The 21154-nt window shown below is 56.2% G+C and overlaps 1 protein-coding gene across 7 annotated transcripts in view; it reads left to right on the top strand.

Annotated features, from left to right (window-relative positions):
• The first annotated feature begins 204 nt into the window (after positions 1–204).
• The window catches only part of ADCYAP1R1 (ADCYAP receptor type I), a 57433-nt gene continuing 36483 nt past the window's right edge, over positions 205–21154 (top strand). For 2 of the 7 annotated variants that reach the window (XM_081079434.1, XM_081079433.1), the window contains exons 1-3: positions 648–1071; positions 12143–12266; positions 13776–13881. In XM_081079434.1, the coding sequence (XP_080935560.1) occupies positions 12216–12266; positions 13776–13881 (157 nt within the window). In that variant the 5' untranslated portion in view covers positions 648–1071; positions 12143–12215. Of the gene's footprint in view, positions 406–643; positions 1072–12142; positions 12267–13775; positions 13882–21154 lie in introns of those variants that run through there. The other 5 variants (XM_081079430.1, XM_081079431.1, XM_081079429.1 and 2 more) reach the window with 5 other exon arrangements.

Genomic DNA, 21154 nt, shown 5'->3' with positions numbered 1-21154 from the left:
TGAGGAAGTAAAATCCGTGAAAAGCTACTGTGGGGTGTTTGCAGCATTTTTACTTACTGCTGCTGTCAAGACAGGTGGAGAAGCTGAGGCTGGGAGAGCTGAAGTCATCGGTGGGGTGTGGAGCCCAGAGAGTCCGACTCTGGAGCAGTGCCATTTTAGGTTGCGGTAGGCTCCCTTGGCTGCCCCCACCCCATTTCTGGGCATAGAGGTGTTCTCCAGGAGACCACATTTGAAGACATCCAGGCAGGCACCCCAAAGCGGGCTGAGCTTCCCCGGCCAGGACTCTGGGGGCAAAGAGAGTGTAGGACTTGCCGGGTGAGGAAGGCTTCGCGGAGCAGGACAAACAGGCAGAGGCAGCGTCGTGAGGATGTGGGAAGGAGAAAGCACAGGGCTTCCACGCTCTGGGTATGTTGGGGAGGGTCGAAAGGAGAGCGTGAGCCCCGGGGAGGGCCCGACTGGGAGCCCCGGACGCCAGGAGACAGAGGTGGGGAGGGTGGTCGCCTCCTAGACTCGCTTCCCAGGTCGGCCTGCGGTTTCGGCTGGTGGCTGCCTCCAGGCCGGGCGACAGCGGCGGGCGGGTCGGCTCCCCTCCACCGGCGCCCCCGGCCTAACTCCGCCCCCGGGCGCTCATTGGCCCGCCCCCCGCCCCCCAGCCTGGGAAGAGCAGGGGGTTGCGGGTGAGTCGGGGTGGTGGCGGTGGTGGTCTGTCGCCTCCCTCCAGCCCAGGCCTGGCCTCTCCGCAGGGCAGACCCGGCTGGGCGGGCGCTGGACTGGGGGAGGGCGAGGGCAGGCGGGGGACGCCCCCGGGCGTGACTGACAGCCGTGGCTCCAGGCGAGCGCGGATCTCGCGTGCGCACACTCACACGCCGCGGTGCAGGGACCCACGGCCACCAACGGCCGGCGGACAAACGGACGCAGAGCCCCGGGCTCGGTGCGCGCTCCTGGGCACACGCGCTCTTCATCCACCCGCGGCCAGGGGCGCAGACTCGCCACCGCGCGCCATCCCCCCGACTCTGCTCGGGCCGCCGACCTGCAGCCCGAAGCCCCGCGGCGAGGCCCCTCCGGGAGCAGGTAAGGGCCACGCCGCAGCCCCTGTCCCTCCCCGCCAGGTCTGTCCTCTCCAGATTCCAGAACCTTTGCCCCCTGGGGACTGCAGACCCTGTCCTCCAGCTCGGCGATGTCCACAAGCCGCGCCACCCACCCACGAAGAGCGGGCCGGGGCAGCTCCGGGCCATCCTCCGAATCCGAAATGAAGCCCCCTCCCGCAGCTGCTCCCTCGCTGCGCGACAGTCTGACAGCCTCTCCACCAAATGTCTGGGCGATGGACCCCGCAGCCCTTAGGGGGTGGGGTCGGCCTAGCTACGTCGCACCCCTTCTGGTGCCGGAAGGGAGGACCAGGGGCTGGGAAGGCGCTAGACCCGGGGGGAGACCCATAGCGACGATCCAGAGGGACCTGTCTCCCTACTCCTAAGGCAGATGGATGCGCCTACGCGAATTGGGAAGGTGACGCTGGAGGGTCCCTGGGGGCTGGTACCGCAGTGTTCAGGGTGTCTGAGGGGTGAGCAGGCCTTGTGCTCCGTAGGGGGTGGGGTAGGGGCAGCGTAGAAGGCCCCCCTATGGTGACACATTTGGGATTGTTCCAAGGGGCAGCGTCTCTCAATTTCCCCCGCAGCGTGGAAGGGCTGGGGTCGGGATGGCTGTGGTAGTCCTGCAAGGAAACGCCCTCCTGGGGCTTGTGGGAGAAGGCACCTGCCTGTGGGACTGAGGTGGGCGCGCCTGAGACCCCTGCCAGGTGCCTTAAAGGCGCAGGTTCCTGCGGCAGCTGATTTTGGGGGCCAGATCCCGGCGGGACTTTGGCAGCTTAGGGAGTCAGAAGGAGCCAGGGCGCCAGTGTTTGGAGCTAGACGCTCAGGAGGGAGCTGGGCCAGAAGCTGATTGTATTTCACATGGAGCTGGGGAGTGGGCTCGCACCTTTGGAAGGAGCTCAGGCACCCTTTAGAAGATGCTGGGGGAGGGTGAGAGAGTCCTGATCATTCTCCAGACCATTTCTGTGCTTTTAGCGCAAGTGTGTCAGTTCCCCTTCCTTAACTTCCCCAGCCTCACAGTGTCCCACAAAGCCACCCCTTCTAAAAAAACCCCACAAAAAACAAAACAAAATGAACTGACAAGCACTGGCTTTCTCTGTGGGCAGCCCTGTCTGGGGTAGAGCTGGGGATGGGAGGGGGCTACACACAGTTGATGGAGGGCAACTTGCCGTGGAACTGTTGGGCAGCGGCAGACAAACATCCTGAAGGTCAGGATGGGCTTTGGAAGAGGATGAAAAACTATTTTTCAGACTTGAGGTGGTGGGTAGCAGTAGCATCTAGATTTTCCCAGGAAGCCCCAATTTGAGTTTGGGGCTGGATGCAGGTGGGGTTGGGTTGGCAGAGCCCGCAGTTCCAAGCTGAATCTGGGGCTACTGCTCTCCATTGACCTTGGGGAGGGCAAGCAGAGGCGCCAGTCTGGACACAAGCCGAAATGTGAACGTACAAATTAGAGACAGAACACACTGGGCAGGCCCTGGGCCAGATCTTCCAACCAATCCATCAACAAGTGTGTGTAGGGTGACCAGGGAGGCGGCTGGTCCCTTCCCTCCCCCTCCACGGTCAGTTCATTCGTGGTTCTGTGTCTGGGACAAGACACAGAACCGAGAGTCTGTTTGCCCCCCTGCACGAGGGCAGGTGCCCTGAGGAGCCTGTAGAAGAACCTTTTCCTGAATTCTAAGGACTAATCAGGCTAAAGGTTCTGTTTTGTGTAAGGTTCAAGCTGGCAGGGGGTTGATTGCAGAAACCTTCAGAACCCTCTCTGCCATCTTCCTACTTTGGGACACTCCCTGAATGTATGTTGAATAAACAAACACACAAACTGGGTGGTTACAGATCAGTATCTGCAACGCAGAGGCTCAGAAAAATAGGCGCTAAGGCTGCAAGGTGGCTTTCTTCCTGGGGACGTGGCCTCGGGTTGAGTGTCCCAGGTTTCTGGCCTCCCAGGGAGGAAGGTTTCATTGACCAAGGACTGGCACTGGTGAAGTAGAAGACACTTTGTGCTGTCTTCCAGAGGGTAGAGCCAAGGTGTGCTAAAGGCAGAGCATGAGCTCAGCTCAGTGCCATGAAGGCCTTCCTTCTCTGAAAGCCACTCAGCATGGAGCTGACACCTGGGTAATGGGTTTCTTGTCACAGGGATGGGAGCAGAGGTCCCATGCCCCAGACTTTGGCTGCGTGAAGGGCTTTCTATGCTGGAAGGGCTAGAGGCCTTGGAAGCCTCGGCCACCTCTGAACAGAGAAATCAGAGTCCAGGGTCTGAATGACTGGGCCTAGTGGTCCAGCTGCCTGGCAACACGCAGGCTGGCAACTCCTCAGCTGCAATGTGTTTGTGCTGAGCTCTGGATGCCGTCAGAGGCACACGGTGACATCCACCCCCACAGTGACACACAAAGAGGGAGTGACACACAGCTGGGGAGGCATGTAGGCTTCCCATGACATCTACCAGAGAACTGTGGTAAAACATGCAACCTCCGAAAGATAAACGGACATTGGGACACACACCCTTATACAAATCTGGACATACCTGGGGACTCCGAAGTTTGCCTGAGGACGGTCACAAGAGTCCTTATGAATGAAAGTCCAGATGCATGTGGAATTGAGTGGAAAGTGCATGTACTGCATGAGCCTAGAATGAAGGTTGGCAACGTTTCCGTGAAGGACCAGATCGTCAATATTTTAGGCTTTGCCAGCCACACATTGTTGCAGCTACTCGATTCTGCTGGTGTAGCGTAAAAGCAACCACGGACGATACGGGAACGAGCAGGCCTGGTATGTGCTGATACACTTTATTTACGGACACTGGTGTTTGAATTTCACATAATTTTCATGCGTCGTGAAATATGAGTCTTTTAATTTTTTTCTGACCATTTAAAAATGTAGAAACCATTCTTGGCACACTGGCTGTACCAAAATAGGTGACAGGCTGAATCTGCTCAGCCAGAAGGGTTTGCCAAGACTTGGGCTGTAAGGGGAGAGTAGAGAAGTGGTTGAGAGGTGGTAGAAGGAAGGGCCTGAGTGCTGAGAGCCCGAACTGCTCTCGGGGGCTTCAGATGCTGCCCTCCATTCTTCCTGGAACTCAGAGTGCCCGCTTTTAATGGGTCCGTGCCAAGAGAGGCTCCCCTCCTGGACTTAGCACCCCACCCCACACAGGCCTGCGTTGTGTCCATCTGATGAATCTCCCACTCTAAGCAGACGCCTGGAGACCACACTTATGATGGAACATAAAATGGCATCTCATCACTTGAGCTCACCACATAGGTCTCCTGCCCCTTTCCCATTCACTCTCTCTGTCCAGGGCTGCACCCACCTCCACCAGGAGGGTTTCTATGGGGAAAACTGGACATGCACCTTGTTTTCAGACGAGACGTGAAACTCACAATGAGCAGGGTGAAACCTGAAGCAGCCCAGGCAGGATTGAGGGACTCTGTCTGTGGCTGGTGGTTTGCAGAGGAAGTTGGGGTCGGTGGAGGCAGGTGCAGCCAAAGTGGGCTTCCCGGAGGTGGTAGTAGGAGGTCGGCTTGGTCTTGAGAAGCACCTAGACACTCATCCCAGCTCCAGGCATTGTATTAATTGTCCTCACCTTTCCCCCCTGACAAATGGGCACAGCAGAGGGTTGACTGAGATAAAGATTATATAGCTCCTTTGTAAGTACCTCTGGGTCCCAGCTTCTGATAAGGCTGTGCGGTAAGCCTGGTCCTGCCTTTGGTTTCTTCCTATCCCTCCTGTCCCCTCCTCCCATTTCCTTCCTGCCTTTCCTTGGAGGACCAGGGACACTTTCCTCTCCCAATTTCCCAAGTCTCTGGATTCCGTCCCTGTCTTTGAATGCCAGGTGCTCTTCCCCACCCAGATCCCATCCAGATCCTAAACCCAGAAAATGGCCTCATTTGCATTTCTACCTGCACTTGAACCTTCCCCTGAGACCCCCAGCCTTCTGAGGGTTAGTCTCGAAACAGGAAGCGTAACACTTCACTCCCCTGCTTAACACTTCACTCCCCTGCTTAACACTCTCCCACGCTCCCAGCTCTGCTCCATGGAAGCTGCTGCAGTGTCCTGGCATCTGCAGCCAGCCCTCCACTTTCTTGTGCAGCCCCACCTCCTGATATCTTGCTGTGCCCCTCCACACCCCTAAGCCACCTTTCCAAACCCATCCAGCAGGCACTCTTAGCGTTTCCTGGGCCTCACCGTGTGTCCCTCCTGTGCCAGGAGTTGGATGCTTCAGAGCTGGCCCTCCCTTCCAGGGGCTCCCACCCATTCAGAAGGGACTGCTGTAGCCCCCGGAAGGGACTGGTCATGCAGGTGGAGGGGTGCCCTCAGGCCACGTTTCCCTGAGCCACACTCTCTGCCGGAGCACGTACGACGTGCTCTGTAAACTTCCATGAACAAGTGTCTGCTCCTAGCTTCTTCCTGTCCCCCTGCCTCTGCCCTCTCCTTCCACAATTCCCACCGCCTTCTATCCTTTCCCTTCCTGCCTTACTCTCTCCCCCTTCTCTTATCTTCCGCTTCCTCCTTTCCTCTCTTCTCCCCTCTTCCTCTTGCCTGGCCCAGGGAGCTCTCCCTGGCAGATAACTCCCTGGCCTCCTGCAGGACAGGAGATATGCCTGGAGGATCCAGTGTGGAAGGGCTTTGCCCCTTGAGCTTGGGAAAGTCTCCTGGTATCCTGGGGCCTCCAGCCCTCAACAGTGAAATGGGTAACAGTACTAAGTGTGCACGTGTGTGTTCTACTCAGCCCTGCCCTGCCCTGAGTCCAGATTCCCCACGTGTAACACGCCGGGCTTGAGTGAGATCATGGCGCCTTCCAGGGACCTGGCTTCTGTCACTGGGGTACAGAGGACCCCAGTATCCATGCTCTGAAAGGGGAAGTTTGAACACCAAACACTTTGCGATTGTCAGGACACCCCTCACCCCGGTGTTGGGCCCTGCCTTTTTTCAGCACTGACTTTATTGAGGAGGGAAGAGGTTTTGGAAATGTCCTTTTCCTTCCCAGAGGCAAGTGCAATTCCCTCCCTTTTAGGGGTGGACTGGGGTTGGAGGGCCGTGTTGCACCTCTCAGACTTCACTCCCTGGCTCCCTGCACTGGGAGGGAGAGGAGGAATGGCGGGCAGTGCTCAGGCTTTATCAATAAAGGGAGCATGGGGAGAGCAAGGGAGGCCAGTGATCCACTTCTCCTGGGTCGTCGTCTGTCTGGTGTCCAGGCTGGGCACTGCTCGGTGACAGGGAGGGGTGCTGAGCAGCAGGAAGAGTCCACTAGGAGATGGCTCAGGGGGCTTCGGCCCCATGAGGGCAGGAGAGGGACCCAGGGCTGTGCGGCTCAATGGAAAGGGAGGGTGAGGCGCTGATGGCCCGCTGTCAGGGCTTCCCTGAGGCAAAGGATGGCCTGGTGGTACTTGGTGGAAAGACATCAGAGCTTCTCCCCAGGGGGCCGGGATCAGCTGCTGGAAAGGGGTGAGCGCCCCATCCCAGGATCTGAGCCATCCTCAGCCGGGGAGCTGCAGAAAGGGTCCTGCAGGGTGGGGGGCAGTGGGGGCATGGTTGGAGGGTCCCTGGATCCCCTCCCACTCCACGCGGAACGTCGGGAGCCCGGTGAGTCACCACTGGCTCCCGTGTGCTGACTGATGACGCTGGCTTCCTGTGTGCCTGGCGCAGTGGCTCATCGGGGCACGAGGCTGCACTTGTCAGTTCCTCCTCCCGGTCGGTCCCTGGGCTGATGGGGCTGAGGAGGGCAGGCCCTCCTGGGTCTGTAAGAGGGAGCGGACTCCACTGCAGTCCAGGCACCTGGCACACATCCATTCCTGCCAGGCAGGGGGTCCAGGACGCTCCACGGTGTGACCTTGGGAGGTGTTGCCCCGTTATAGACTCAGTTTCCCCACAGCTAACTCAGTACTACAGGGCCTTTCAAGTCCATTTCGGGTCTGAAATGCTGTGTTATAATTTACTTTTCCTAAGGAGAGTACTTCAGATATAGAAATATGGGCAGGGGGTAGCAGAAGGAAGGCCTGACCAGTCCCCAAGGGTATGAGAGGGATCACTAATGGGGTCCCAGTGGCTTCTGAGCTGATCTTCCTTTCACTAAGAACAGAGGCTGGCAGGAGCCTTTGGAGCCGGGCGACTTGGGTTCACTTCCCAGCTCTACCACATATTTGCTGTGTGATGTTTGGGAAGTTGCTTAGTCTCTCTGTGCCTCAGTCACGTCAGCTATAGAATGAGGATAATGCTTGGGACGACTTCATAGGCAGGTGAAATGAGTTAATGCATATTTATTGCTTGGAAGAGTGCCTGACACAGACTGTTTAATAAATGTTAGTCATTAGCAAAGAAATGCGCAGCTGGCCTGCCGTTCCCGTTTTGAATGGGACACAAGGCTATGGGACTAGAGGTGACAGCAAGATGGTGCAAATACCTGAACACAAGTGGTAAGATTATACTGGTAGTCAGCACATGCACTTCCCTCCTGGGGGCCAGGCTATGTGATGTCCTCTATAGTTTACTTATATAAATTTGTTGATGTGTCGCAATAATGTCTGAGAGATAGATATTACTATTGTTCCCATTTTACAGATAAGCAATTTGAAGCACAGACGAGCTCAGTGGTTTGCTTGAGGCCCTAAGGCTAACAGCTCTAGCAAAATGGTCCCAAGTGCACCACAATAAATGTCAGAAGAGAGAGTTTAATTGTCCTCGGATCAGTTGCAAAAGCCGTTTGCCCAGCAGAGCCTGGATCCGAGACAGCCTGGGAATGTTGGTGACCCGGTCATCCTGAGCCACCTGGGTGGCTGGGCTAAAAGTGCCCAGGGTCCATCCTTAGGGAGGGGAGCATCTAACGCCAGGTGGCAGTGGCCAGACCCTGTCCTGTGAGATGGTCACTGGCAGCTTGGGGAGTCCAGAGGAGGGAAGCAGGCAGGATGAGGAGGAGAGGCAGCAGCTGACAGGGCAGTGGGGGGCAGACCCAGGGGCGCATCCCAGGGGGCAGAGGAACCATGCCTGTGGCCCAGAGCAGTACCAGATTTGGAGCAGGTGGCCTAAGACTGTAAACTCGGAGTGCTGTTCGGGAAGGTGCCAGGAGGGCCTCAGGAGATTGCCACCCTGTAGGGCAGGAGGTGATCCCTGAGGTCCCCAGTTCAGGTAGGAGAGTGGGAAGGCCCGGGCCTGGGGGCTCCCAGATTCTAAACTCGCTGGTGTGTCTGTGTCAAGTTGGGCAGGGGTGGACTGTAGGGCGGGGAGAGTGAACAAGTGAGGACAGCAGTGGGCAAAGAGAAGGTATCTTAAAAGTTCTCATCACAAGAAAAAAAACGTACCTATGAGTGGTGATGGATGTTAACCAGACTCACCGCGGTGATCATGTTGCCATATGTAAGAATATTGAACCATTATGTTGTATGCTTGATACTAACATACTGTTGTATATCCATGCTATCTCACAATATGAGAGGGCAACCACGGGAATCTAGGATTCCGGGTCTAGCTCCGTGGGAGGCTGGTGTTGAGAGCCACCCAACGCCTCCGCCCTGTCCCTGGGCTGGGACCACACCTCTCTTCTGGCTCGCCACATTGCTCAGCAGCTTGGTGACAAAGCAGAGAGCTGAGGCCTGGCTGGGCAGGGGCCGCTGCTCCAGCATGGTGTCAATCCAGTGCAGCTGTGGCTGCAGAGCTGTCCTTCCGGCGAGCAGGGGTGAACATCCTCATGTGAGCGTGTGTGCACACGCGTGCACGTGTGCCTGCACGTATGTCTGTGTGAGCACCTGCGCCTGCATCCGATGCCAAATAGATTGCATCGCCTCTGTGTAGCTGAGTGCCTTTGCACAAGGAGTGTGTGTAACGATTATTATGTGTGGGTCAGTAATCTGATCAACATACCTGAATATATAAAATGCGGTGTGATTGCGGCTGCAAACATCTTTGTTCTCTGTTCTGTGAGCATGCTTCTGCCTTGCTGAGAAGGAGGGAGGGACCGAGGGAGGAAGAGAGAGAAAGAGAGAGAGAGGGGAAGAAGGAGAGGGAGAGGGAGAGGGAGAGGGAGAGAAACAGGGAGAGGGAGAGAGAGGGAGAGAGAGAGAGAGACTGTCAGCTCCTGAAGGAATCTCTCCCTTTGTGTATTCCACACGTGGCTGTTTGTATCAATACCTTCAAGTGGGTGCCCTGGGGATTAACGTCTCTAATTTGTCTCTGTGGGGTTGACATGTCTTTATGCTCTTCTCTGTGGACCTGTTTCTGTGTGTGTGTGTGTGTGTGTGTGTGTGTGTGTGTGAGAGAGAGAGAGAGAGAGAGAGAGAGAGAGAGAGAGAGAGAGAGAAAGAGAGAGAGAAATCAGCCTGCCCTTAAAACAGACACTCCTTCACTGCTCGCCCGCTGCCACCCACTTGCCCTCCGTAGCACCCAGAGCTGTGGAAGCCACCGGCTCTCCTGGGCCAGCTCTCTTGCTTCTAAGAAAGGTTAAACAAGCTTTATGACCCCGCTCTACGTGAGACTTATCTGGAGAGCTTTAAACACCACTGAGGCCTGGGTCCCAGCCCCAGACAGGCTGACTCAGTTGGGCAGCGGTATTTTCAAACGCCCCTCCATGGTTCTGAGGGCAGCTCAAGTTAAGCGCTGGGCTGATAGGTTGCAACAGGTCTTGGAACCAGGGTCAAGGGCAGGAGGCAGTGAGTTTCCCTTTGGGGGAGCTCAGTCCTGAAGGAGGGGTAGGGAATGCCGTTTCCATCTCAGGATGTCACTGAGAGCAGGGAGCTCTGACGTCATCTGAGTGTTCGTCCCGTTTCCTAGGCGTTCTCCTCCAGGAAGCTCGCTTGCCCCATGTCCCAGGGCAGAGGTCTCCCCCAAAAGACAGAAGCAGTGGCTGGCTAAGGTTTCTAGCACCTTGCTGGGAGTACAAGGGAGACAGCCCTTAGGAAGGAGCACTGTGTATCCGCTTGGAGACACAGGCCGTGCCCTCATTGCCCATCCCTGGCTCCTGTCTGGAGCATCTGTGCCGGAGGTGGCCATGAGGCAGGTCAAGGGGGGAGCTGGAAGGAATCCCCTTCCTCTCCCCGTAGAAAGCTGACTCCCAGAAGCAAAAGACACAGGTGCAAAGGGTCTAGACTGTGGCCCAGAGCCCAGGCCCAGGATGCTGGCTGAGGCTGATCAGAGAGGCTGATCAGAGGGGCTGATGGAGGTGCTGCTGGCCCCTGGGAGGCATTGTCCTGGGAGGTGGCCTCCCTGTCTTCACCTCTCACCAGCCTCTGGCCTGACGTCCTTTATGGGGGAGAGTGAGCTCCAGCTCTCGGAGGCCTTCTGCTGGCCGAGAGAGGTGGGCGGGCATTCCTCTGTTCCAGCCAGGCAGGTCAGACAGGAGCTCAGACTCCCCAGGGAGAGTGGAAGTGACTGAGCCCCAGGGCCAGGTCATGCCAGAGGCAGCCTGTGACCTCCAGGGGTGTGGAGGACCCTGGGAGGAGGGGCGGAGACCAAAGCCTGAGTGTCCGGCACAGCCGGTGCCCACGGGTGCTGGGGCCAATGCTTCCCTTGCCTGCACAGTCCTTCCTGAACCTCGGGAGAGGCTGAGCCCGCATCCCCTGGCCGCCTGGGCTTCCCAAAACTCCTCTCAGAGATACCTGGGGCCTCTATCAGCGTCTCTGAATGGGCCCTGAGCAGGGAGAGTGGCAGGTGGGTAAGATGGGGCTCCTTGCATTGAGCCTTCCTGTGGCTGGTTTTCTTTTGCCTTTTTGGGTGCTTTTTTGTCACCCGATTGAGCTTAGAGAAGCCCAGGTAAGTTTGGAGAGGCAAGGAGAGGGAGGGAGGTGTGGGTGGAGAGAGAGCCTGGGCACAAAGGCCCCCAGGTAACGGCTGCTCTGCCCACTGGTGCAGGTGTGTGAGGACCGGTGCAGCCCCCGGGGCTCCTGAACCAGGCGCCTGTGGCTTAGTGGGGGCCCCGACATGGGCCTGCTCAGTCTTTTAAACCACTGAATAGTAGTCAAAATAATTTAAAAATTACTGTGTTGTATTCCATTATACAGCTATGCCAGGGCCCATTAAAGGTGCCTGCTTGATGCGGGCTTTGTTGCCCTATTTCTTTCTTTCTTTTTTTTTTTTGCTGTTGATGCCATTTTAAATGGTGCTGCAGTGAATATCCTTACACATGCTTCTTTTTGTTATTTCTCTGGGCTAGAGACCCAGATAGGGAACTGTGGGATTGAAGGAGATATGCGTTAGTGAGGAGTGTGGCCCATGTCCCCCTCACTGACCCCCCTCCCTGTCATCCCCACGATCGATGGTCCTCGAGGACCTCCCCTCTTAAAGCTCCCGCCGCCCCCTTCGAGGCCCAGGCACACTCTTCAGCAGCTACTTCGTATGTCGCGGAGGTAAAGGTTTTGTCCTGGTGGCCCAGTGGGCTGAGGCAGGGTGAGAGGAGGCTGTGTTTGTTAGACGACCAGGCGGGGCAGCTGAAACAAAGCGGCCCTCTCTGCGTGAGCAAGTGAGAAATGTAGTTCTTTCTCACGCAGCGGCCTGGCCCCGTGAGCTCACTCGGGCATCCTGTTTCCTTTCCGAGTGTTGCTCCCCACACCTCAGGTGTGCTCCTTGCTGCACTGTCCAAGCCAGGTCGGGCCTGGCATTTGGGAGGCCGCAGGACCAGAAGCGGCTAGTGTCCATGCCTTACAGACAAGTGGTGCGGAAGTTGCCCACTTCACTGCCACCCTCAGTCCATAGGTGGGAACCTCCTCACATGCCCTCACCTGAGAGCAAGCGGCGCTGGGAAATGCCCTCTTCAGGTGGGCACACATGTGACAGCTAAAACTCTGTCACTGTGGAGAAAGATTTGGGGAGAAAGCCATGCAGACCATCCCAGGGGCCCGAGCGGGGCCTGAGCCAGCGTGCTCCTCACTGTGTCCCCTGTGCTTAGCACGGAGTAGGTGCCCAGCAGATGTGTGTGGGGCAGAAGAATCAAGAACAGCATGGATCAGAGCACGGCGTGGCTCGCCTTGGAGGCTGAAAGCCTTGCTGGAGGTGGGGGAGAGGTCAGGAGGAAGGGCAGGCTGTCCCTGCCCTCCTCTGCCCCTGGACCCGCAAGATTCATGCCTTGTCTTTCTCTCTAGCCCCTGACACCGTGGGGCTCTGAGTGGGAGGTGAGCAGTGCTGGCCCGAGCCTCCTGCGGGCGGAGAAGCATCATGGCCAGCGTCATCGTGCAGGCCTCCCTGGTAGCTCTCCTGCTGCCCATGGTAAGGACCCACGACTCCCCTCCATGACCAGCTGCAGCCCCAGGCTCACCTGAGTCCCCGCCCAGAGCACCTGTGTCTTTTGTGTACCCTTAGTCAAGCTCAGTTCACTTGGCCGATATCTCTGCCAGCATCTTAGAATCAGAAAGGATGCTCCTTCCTCAAGTCCCTCCATTGATTTGACCAGAAATTGTTACACAGTGTACAAATCTATTACGATGGTGACACGTATGGCACTCTTTAGAGTTGTGCAGTACACAACCTGCTCAACTGTATGCAGGGGCCCTGATCAGGGCTGCAGAAGGCTCTTTTGATTCCACTCCCCAGCCCACAAGTCTCTGCCACGTTAGAGCTCAGAAGCCCACTCTCTGCTCATGTCTCTCCCAGAGCAAGGAGGGTGGGCGGCCCCTGCCCTTCAAGCTGGGAATTCAGACCAGCAGTGCATGCAGCTGTCTTCAGAGTCCTGGATGTGTGTCCTGCCTCTGCCCTGCCGTACTGTGTGACCATGGACAGGCCCATCCCTGGAAGCTGCCTGCGCATCTGTGAACAGTCCGGGCTGGACTGGATCCCTGAGCACGGCCCTTGGCAGCTCAGATGGCCTGTGCCTGCCTCTACTTGCCCACATCTCCTTAGAGAACCATTCCTGCCATGGAACTTTGAGTTAGTGACAGCATTGGGATGCAGCTGTCATGATAATTCGTGGGCTTTGAAATTATTTGGTCCTGCGGATACTTGAATCCAGTATCTGCCACTAAGTGGCTGTGAGACCTTCGGTGGGAGTTTCTTAACTTCTCTGAGCCTCAGTTTCCTCTTGTAGAAGGGGGCAAGAGCAAATGACAGCGGCTGGTGGACCCACTGAATGTAGCTCCTGGCAGTGCACCTCCCTCCTGAGCCCCCAGAGGAGAGAGAGGATGAGCTCTCTCAGCCCCTCCTCTCTCCCACCCTCTGCTTGCTCCCCTAAAGTGAAATAGTAGCTTTGTCGTCTCTGGAGCCAGACTGACTGGATTCAAAACTTGGTTGTACAGTCCACTAAGCTGTGTGACTTTGAACCAGTTACTTAACATCTCTGTGCTTAAATTTCACATCTATACAATGAGAAACGGTAAAAATAGTACCTATTTTGTAGTTATATATATATATATATATATATGTGTGTATATATATATGTATATATATATATGACAGAATAATATATATATATGACAGAATAATGCATGTGCATAGGAAAGTGCTATATATATATATATATTTGCTGTTATTATTATAAGACATGGAAACTAAGACCCAGGAGGGGTTGGGTTCCCCCAAGGCCACAACTTGAGTTGAGGAAAAGCCCTCATGGTATCTAAGACAAAGTGGATGTGAGGCGCCTGCTGGCCCTGAAGCCCCTCTGTCACCATTCTTTTCCTGCTTCTGCCCCACCCCCACGTCTGGGGCTTAGGGAGCCGCTCTTATAGCTGAATGTCCCTGCTCCCTCCCACCGTCCATCCCCCGCTTCCCGTGTCCCCGCAGATCCCCGCCATGCACTCCGACTGCATCTTCAAGAAGGAGCAAGCCACGTGTCTGGAGAAGATCCAGAGGGCAAATGACCTGATGGGCTTGAACGACTCCTCCCCAGGTGAGTAGGGTGGTGAGGAGGACATGGCATTTCCAGCATATGAGGCCAGCCTTTAGAACTGGTGTCCCAGCCTCCAGCCTCCTGGTAGAGAACGGTGGAGGGTACTGCTCCCGGGGTCCTTCAGAAAGTCCTTTGGGGAGATGGAGTCCTGGATCTGCTCTGAGCAGTGACACTGGGGTTGCCCTCCTGGGGACAGCCTGCCCTGGGTGCCTCACCCTGGAAGAGGCTGTTCTGTGTGTCTGGATGTGGCCCCCTTCGATCCCGTGGGCGCTGGGATAGAGCTGGCGTCTGGGCCAGCCAGTGGCTGTCAGAGAGCTCGTTGGCAGGCAGCCTGGGTCTGGTGGCAGCAGGGACACAGCTGTTGCCAGTGCTCAAGCTGGAGGGTACCTGGTCACCTCAAGGCAGGGGGTGTGGGGTCCTTTCCCACCTCCTCTGCTCACTCCACCAGAAGCCAGAGGACGCCTTGACAGTCGCGGGAAGCCCAGTCCGAAGCCCTCTGCTGCAGTGCTTCTTTAGGGGCTGCTGTTAGCATGGGGAGGGGGGCTGCCTCCCTGAGCTGGAGAGGACCAAGCACTGCAGGCCAGTAAGCAGCCTTAGCTCTCCTCCTCAGGTGCTTATAACACCCCTGATCCCAATGACAACTCAAAATGTCTCGCTACATTTCCATATGTCCCAAGGGAGTGACGTGGCCTCTAGCCGAGAACCAGGGGTCCTGTGTAACCCCCTTCTCCTAACTCCCCCATTGTGCAGATGGGACACTGAGGCCCACAGGGAAAGGTACCCTTGGCTTCCTGACCCCCAGTGGGGCCAGGGATAGGGTCTGTGTGGGAAGTTGGGGATTTGGGGGTGGGGGCATCTCTGGAGGCCTTGCCAGCTTCACTTATGCCTTTGTAACTAGGTGGTGGGGCTGTCTGCCCAGACTGGAGGAATCCTCTTTTCCCTCCAGACCCTCCTCGTGCACAGGGCGCTCTTCTGAGCACCATCTGTTTAAATACTTGATTCATCTGCAGCCCAGTTATGTGTAACGGTCCCTCCGGGCCAAGCTTCCCGGCCAGTCAATGAACATTAACTGGTAATGGAGCCGCTCCTTGCCATGCTGGCCTTTTCCTCCAGCCGAGCTCTGGCTCAGCCCTCACTGAGGCTGAAAGTGGATTCTAGGCCCTACAAGCCAGGGAAACTGAGGCAGGGGGCCCAGATGGGCGACCAGTTGCAGGAAACCAAAACAATGTGTGGTACAAGGTTCTTGTTTAAGGGATGGGAAAGTGGAGCCCTGAAGTGGGCCTGGAACCCAGGTGTCCTGCCTCCCAGCCCAGGGCCACGGTTCCTGCATCGCAGGTGGAAGATGCATTTGGGGTTGGGCAATAAGAAACATGTAGGAGGGAAGAGTGGAGATGAGAGGCAGGGTTCATTGCACAGTCGTTTATGGAGCCCTGGGCTCGGAGAGCACAGGAAGGCACGTGCCCCCAGGCGTGTCTTGGCAGACAAGTGAGTGAGACAGACGTGAGGAAGGAACCCTCCTAGAAGGGGGCAGGCCAGTGCTGGGAGGGGGGGCTCACCCCCAGGCATGCTCAAGAGAGGAAGAAAGGAGTTCTGGGAGATTCAGGGGGAAGCTGCTATTTCAACCAGATCCTTGGTTCTCAAACGTGGCTGCACATCAGAATCGTCAGAAAAATGTACTCGCGCTACAGTCCAAACCAGTTAAAGCAGGGCCTCAGTCCGTCATGGTCACTATGAATTTTAGAGACTCCCCAGGCGATTCTGATGAGAAGCTGGGCTCAGAATCCCGGAGCTTAGCCTTAGAGATGAGGAGGCACTTGACAGCAGGTCAGAGCTGAGGGGTGGATGGATGGGGAAGATATTAGGCTGAGGGAACCTCAGCAGCAAGAGGTATGGGGGAGGGGAGTGAGTAACTCCCGTATTTGTAACCCTGAATTGGAGCGGGTGGGGTGGGCCAGATAGCAGGTATGGCTGTGGGCCCCAGGGATAGGTATCTGTGTGTTCCAGATTCATCTCCACTGGAGTTGGAGGTAGGAGGGGAGACCACTGGGTAGTTTCCACTGGGCTGGTATCCCTCCAGTGACCCCAGCACCCTACCTGGTCCCCCTCTAGCCCAACCTCAGGTGCCCTGTAAGTCAGGGCCAACTACCGGTCATCCCCCCTTCCCTGCCAAACCTGAACTTGGGTGAGGAACCCCAAGCCTTGGAATAAATTCACTCACCCACCCACTCATTCTCACTCGCTCATACTCACTCATTCACTCACTCACTCACTCACTCACTCACTCACTCACTCACTCACTCATCTCCTCACCCTTAAACTTGCTCATTCAACTCAAGTGACAAGCTGAAATTTTAGGTGTCTGGCCCGCGTGAAGTGAGGGCAAGGCCACAGGTAGGAATCTACAGAAAGAGAGGTTTGCACGCTCATAGTCCTGATTGCAGTTCAGAGACTAGTGCCAGTGGGGAGGTGGAGCTGGTGCTGTGGAATCCAGTGGAGGGGAAAAGCCCTTCCTGTTGGGCTGGGTGAGTGTGATCAGGGAGGGCTTCAAGGAGGAAGGGGCATTCAAGCTCAGCATGGAAGACAGCATGGAGTCTTCTGGAGGCAAGAGAATAGCCCTCCTCTAACCCTGAGTGCTCAGAGCAGAGAGGAGGCTGCACTCTCCCGTGGTCTACCCGAAGAGAGGTTCCCCTACCTCGCCCTTTGCCTCTACTTTGTGTCATAGGGTGTGGCTCTATAGGAAAGAGCTGAGACCTCATTAAGCGGAGTCAAAAGGCAGCTATCAAGTGGAAAGGAAGATGAGACTGTGGGCCCAGCTAGGCCACCATCTCCTCGGCCCTTTCCTGCTCTGTGCCTCAGAACCTCTGCTGTTAAAATGAGGGGGTGAAATAGATCATGTGAATAGCCAGCACGTACATAGGCTTACACGCGCCAGGCACTGACTAGTGCTTTTTCCTCGCACTGCAGAAACCTAGGGGGTAGACTCTATTATGACCCGTTTTATAGGTGAGAAAACTGAGGCACGAGGAGGTTATGTACCTTGCTTAAAGACAGTGCAGCAAGAGACAGAGGTGGAACTTGTCTTCAGGTGGTCTGTGCCATCGACCGCGGGGAGGCACGGCCTTAGAAGATGTCCCACTCTGAGCCTCAAGGGCAGTTTGGAACATGCTGGAAAGGCTTTCTGGAAGAGTGAAAGGTCATGTGGCAGAGGAAGTTGAAATGAGGCTGGAGAGAGGAGTTGGGAGGGAGGGCCCTAAGTGTGCCCCCAGAGGCCTGCACTTTGCTTGGCTAAGCAAGAGCCAAAAAGTGTGTGTGTGTCTAAAGGCCAGGAGAGCGTGAGGCTGTGACCCTCTTGGCCGGGTCACCCAGGCCCCAGCTCCAACACAGTGGAAGGAGAGGGGCAGGGCGACGGGAAGACAAGGAGTGTCCAGCTCTGCTTGCTTCAGGCCCGTAGTCTGCAGGGGCTTTCCACTGAGTCCAGCACTGTCACGTGACACAGAGGGATGAGGCCAGAGGCTGGGCAGCACCTTTTCAAGGGGACTTCAGAGCAGGTGGCCTCTGGGCACCTTTCCTGTGCTGAAGTTCTGGGAGAGGGTTGGCCATGCTGCCAGCTGCCAGGCGAGGGTTTGCTAGGGCCTGAGAGAAGCCTCTGCAGGTCCTTGGGGCATCCTTGAGTTGAGGTTAAACACGCTCGGTCCATCTCATTGTGCTGAGTAGTGCATTAGGGCTCCTGGGAGCATTATGGATGCCCTGCCCAGACAAACAAGGTCAGCGCTGCTGAGGGTATGCGGTAAAAGCCTCCAGATGATTCTAAAGTGTATCCAGGTTTGAGAACCACTGGTCTGGCTGGAGAAGAGCCTCCCCGGGGGAGCGTGTGCCATCTCCAGCCAGAGAGCAGCCCACAGGGCGCAGGTAAACCAGGCTGGGAGCCAAGAGTCAAATTGGAGTGTAACAAAGCATCAGCAGTTGTGCGTTCTGTTATTAATCCGTGCTTGAGGTGCATGGAGAGTGGCCAGCCCTCCTGCTGCACCCCTTCTCTGCACCTCCCCTTCCCTTCTGTCCCCAAGCACACACACTGTGCACAGAACACTAGCCATAGGTCAGCCGATGGCCCTGAACACACTGGAGAATGAAAAAAGAAAATTTGTTCCAATGACTGCGAGTGTGAGCTCCCAGCAATGCTTTTATATACTTTTAGGTATTTATATATATTTTGTATATCTTCCGTGATCCTTTAACGCGAATAAAGTGAGTGCGTTGGAAGGAAGACACTTACTGTTAGAGATGAGGTGTGTCCACGGCCTGTGGATGGGGGGACGGTCGGGGCTCCCTGGAAGGCACCTGTACCCTTCAAATCCTTGTCCCTCACGGGTGCTGGGACCTCCACCCCTCAGGGAGCATCGAATGGTGATGGGTTTCGTGGCTTTCGGAATGGAAGCCAAGATACAGAGGCACAGGAGCTGAGCAGGCAGGAGGAGGGGGCAGAAAATATGGGTAAGGTAGTGGAGAGTGGAGCAAGCTTTCTGACCGGGTGGTTTTGTCTGCAACACCCTTGGCATGTTTTAAGGATGTTTATTGCGACCGCTGTTGAGGAGAAATATTAGTGGTTTGGTCCCTCATTCCAAACTCCTGAATCCTAAATGGGATTTGAGACAGCACCAAGTCCAGCTCTGTCACGTGACACATGGAGGGCCCGAGCCAGCTCTGGGACAGGACCCAGGTCTGCCATCCCAGTGGGGGCTAGCCTTTGTGCACAAGCGCTCTTGTGTCAGAGAGAAGGAAAAGACTCCTGCGCGTGGGAACCTGAGTCTCCGCTCCTGAGGGTCCCCAGGCCCTTGCAAATCACAGGCACCGCCTGCTGGGCGGGCCGCTTTTCCTCTCCGCTCGGTCCAGACGGCCTGCCTGCCCAGGGTGCGTCCAGCCAGCATCTCCTCTTTGCAGGCTGTGGACTTCCACCAGCCGGGAGGCCTTCCCTGCATTTATGAAGGGCTGGTTCGGTGTCGTCCTCCTTGGGAAGACTCTGGAGAAGACGGAAGAGGGAGGGAGGCCTGTAGCCGCCTTGGCGGGGGTAGAAGGAAGGAGGCTTGTAAGCAAGATGAGGAAGCCTGCTCATTGCTATTCTGACCCAGCCTTCGAGGCCTGTCCAGGGTGCACAGGGCCTCAGCCCAGGCCCCACCTCCGCCCTCCCCAAACCAGGAAAGGCCTGGAAGAGGGGAACCACTGCAGGGCTGGGCTCAGGCTCCCCATCCTCGGAGCGAGATCAGCTTCTTACCTGCGTGTCTGCTGAGACTGAGCAAGCGCCCAGCATGGGCAAGGAGTGGGGTGCAGGGACGCGCGCTCTGAGGGTCTCGCGCCCCAAATCTGACTTGAACCTGCATTTGAACTTCCCAAAGGCTTGTTAAGGCATAGATGGCTGGGCCCAGCCCCTGGGTTTCTGACTCAGTGGGTCTGGCTGGGGCCGGGTCATCTGCATTTCTGACAAGTTCCTAGTGGTATTCCTGATCTGCGGTCCACACTTGGAGAACCACTGACCTCTGAGGGGAGGGCCGCAAAGTTAGCCCCCCCCACCCCCCACGGAGCTCACAGCTCGCCCTCATTTCACAAATCAGAAACATTGGCTGTAAAGCAAATTTCAGTAAATTGAATCATGTTTTACCCTTGAATTGTATGCTGAAATGAGGGGTCTGTTCTAACAGTATCCGGCCTCCTCGGGTGGCTTTCGAAACGGAGAGCTGCGCCTTTGTCTGATTCCCCTCAGTGCCCCGGTCTCACTGTGGGTTTTGAACACCGAGTGGAACTGCACAAAATCATCACTATGACAACCTGAGATTAGCTCCTTATTTTGTTCCAGGCGAGGCTAATGGCTCTTGCGTTCTCTCTGTTCAGCCTGCCCAAGTGGTCTTTCCCCCTCCTGTTGTTACAACGAGCTGCCTCTCCAGGGCTGCTTTGTGTAGTGTCTTAGTGGGAGCATAGCCTTCTCCCCCTAACCAGGAATCCCCCCGTGCCTGAATTCCTCTGACCACATTCCATGGAGGCTTCTGGGACAGGCTGAGCCAGGAGGGCACAGGCAGACGCAGTGTAGAATTGGGGTACAACCAGAGGGGAATAAGGGGAATTGGGGTGTCCAAGTGGAGAGTTCTCCCAGGGATTTCTGATCTCCTCTGCCAGAAGAAGAGGAGGAGAACTTTTTCAACCTCTCAGCAGTGCCGGATGCACTTGACATCTCCCCTTTGAGGCATGTGTTCCTGGCTGCTGTGCCACGAACCTCTCTCGGTTTTCCTTGTGTTTCTGGACACCCCTCTTCAGTCTTCTTTGCCAGCTCCTCTTCTGATATTGGCATTTCTCCTCCTGTTGGGGCCAGGCCCTCTTCTCTTTTCTTCTCCAATCGACGCCTTCTCACTAGACATGTCACCCAGGGGCATGGCGCTACACAGAGTTCCTGTGCTGACCACTCCCCATTCTCTTTCTCCAGTTCTCACTTCCCCTGTGGACGCCGCACTTTTATCGAACTGCCTATTTGAAATCTAGCTCCTCTTGGCTCTTTGCCCTATCTCAAACGAAACATATCCCAGACTAAACTCTTGAGTTCTCGCTTGCCTAATTCCCCCCACTGTTTGGCAGAGGTCAGGGGAGGGCAGAAGGGCTCGATTTGGAGCCGTGGCAGCAGAGATGAAAAGCAGTTCCATGTAGGAGAGTCTGGAGGTGAGTCTGAACATATCTCAGTCCTGCCCACTGTGACGAATGGCTCATGCATCCATCCGGCCAGCCATCCAGACAGCCAAGCCAGAAGCACAGATGCCTTCCTACGTGCCTGTCTCCCCTTCACCGCATTAGCCAGACAGCATAGACTGTGCTGCCATAACAGACAAAGCTTCTCATGTCAGCACAATAACATTTAGTGCTTGCACGTGTCCCAGGCCAGGGTGGTCACCAGAGACGGGAGGTGGAGATGGTCTCCACGTGGTCATTCAGAGATCCAGGCTCCATTCATCTCGGAGCACTGCCACCCTCTGGCCTCCGAGGAAGCTGCAGCGAGGAGAGAAAGCAAAAGGGTGTGGAGCCTGTTGGGCATGTCTTTGAGACGAATTCATCACTTCCCCCATCTACCATTGGCGAGAACTCAGTCACGTGAGATGGGGGAGCACCAATAGTCCCTGGCACATTTGTTGCCCGTGTCCAGCCAGTCTGTCCCCAGGCCCTGACAGTCCTGCCTCCGGACTCTTCTGTGGAACTCCTTTTCATCTCTGCTGCCACGGCTCCAAATTGAGCCCTTTCG

Source organism: Rhinolophus hipposideros (assembly GCF_964194185.1).
Source record: "Rhinolophus hipposideros genome assembly, chromosome: 18".
NCBI classification, from domain to species: domain Eukaryota; kingdom Metazoa; phylum Chordata; class Mammalia; order Chiroptera; family Rhinolophidae; genus Rhinolophus; species Rhinolophus hipposideros.
This window is presented reverse-complemented; position numbering and strand designations above follow the sequence as displayed.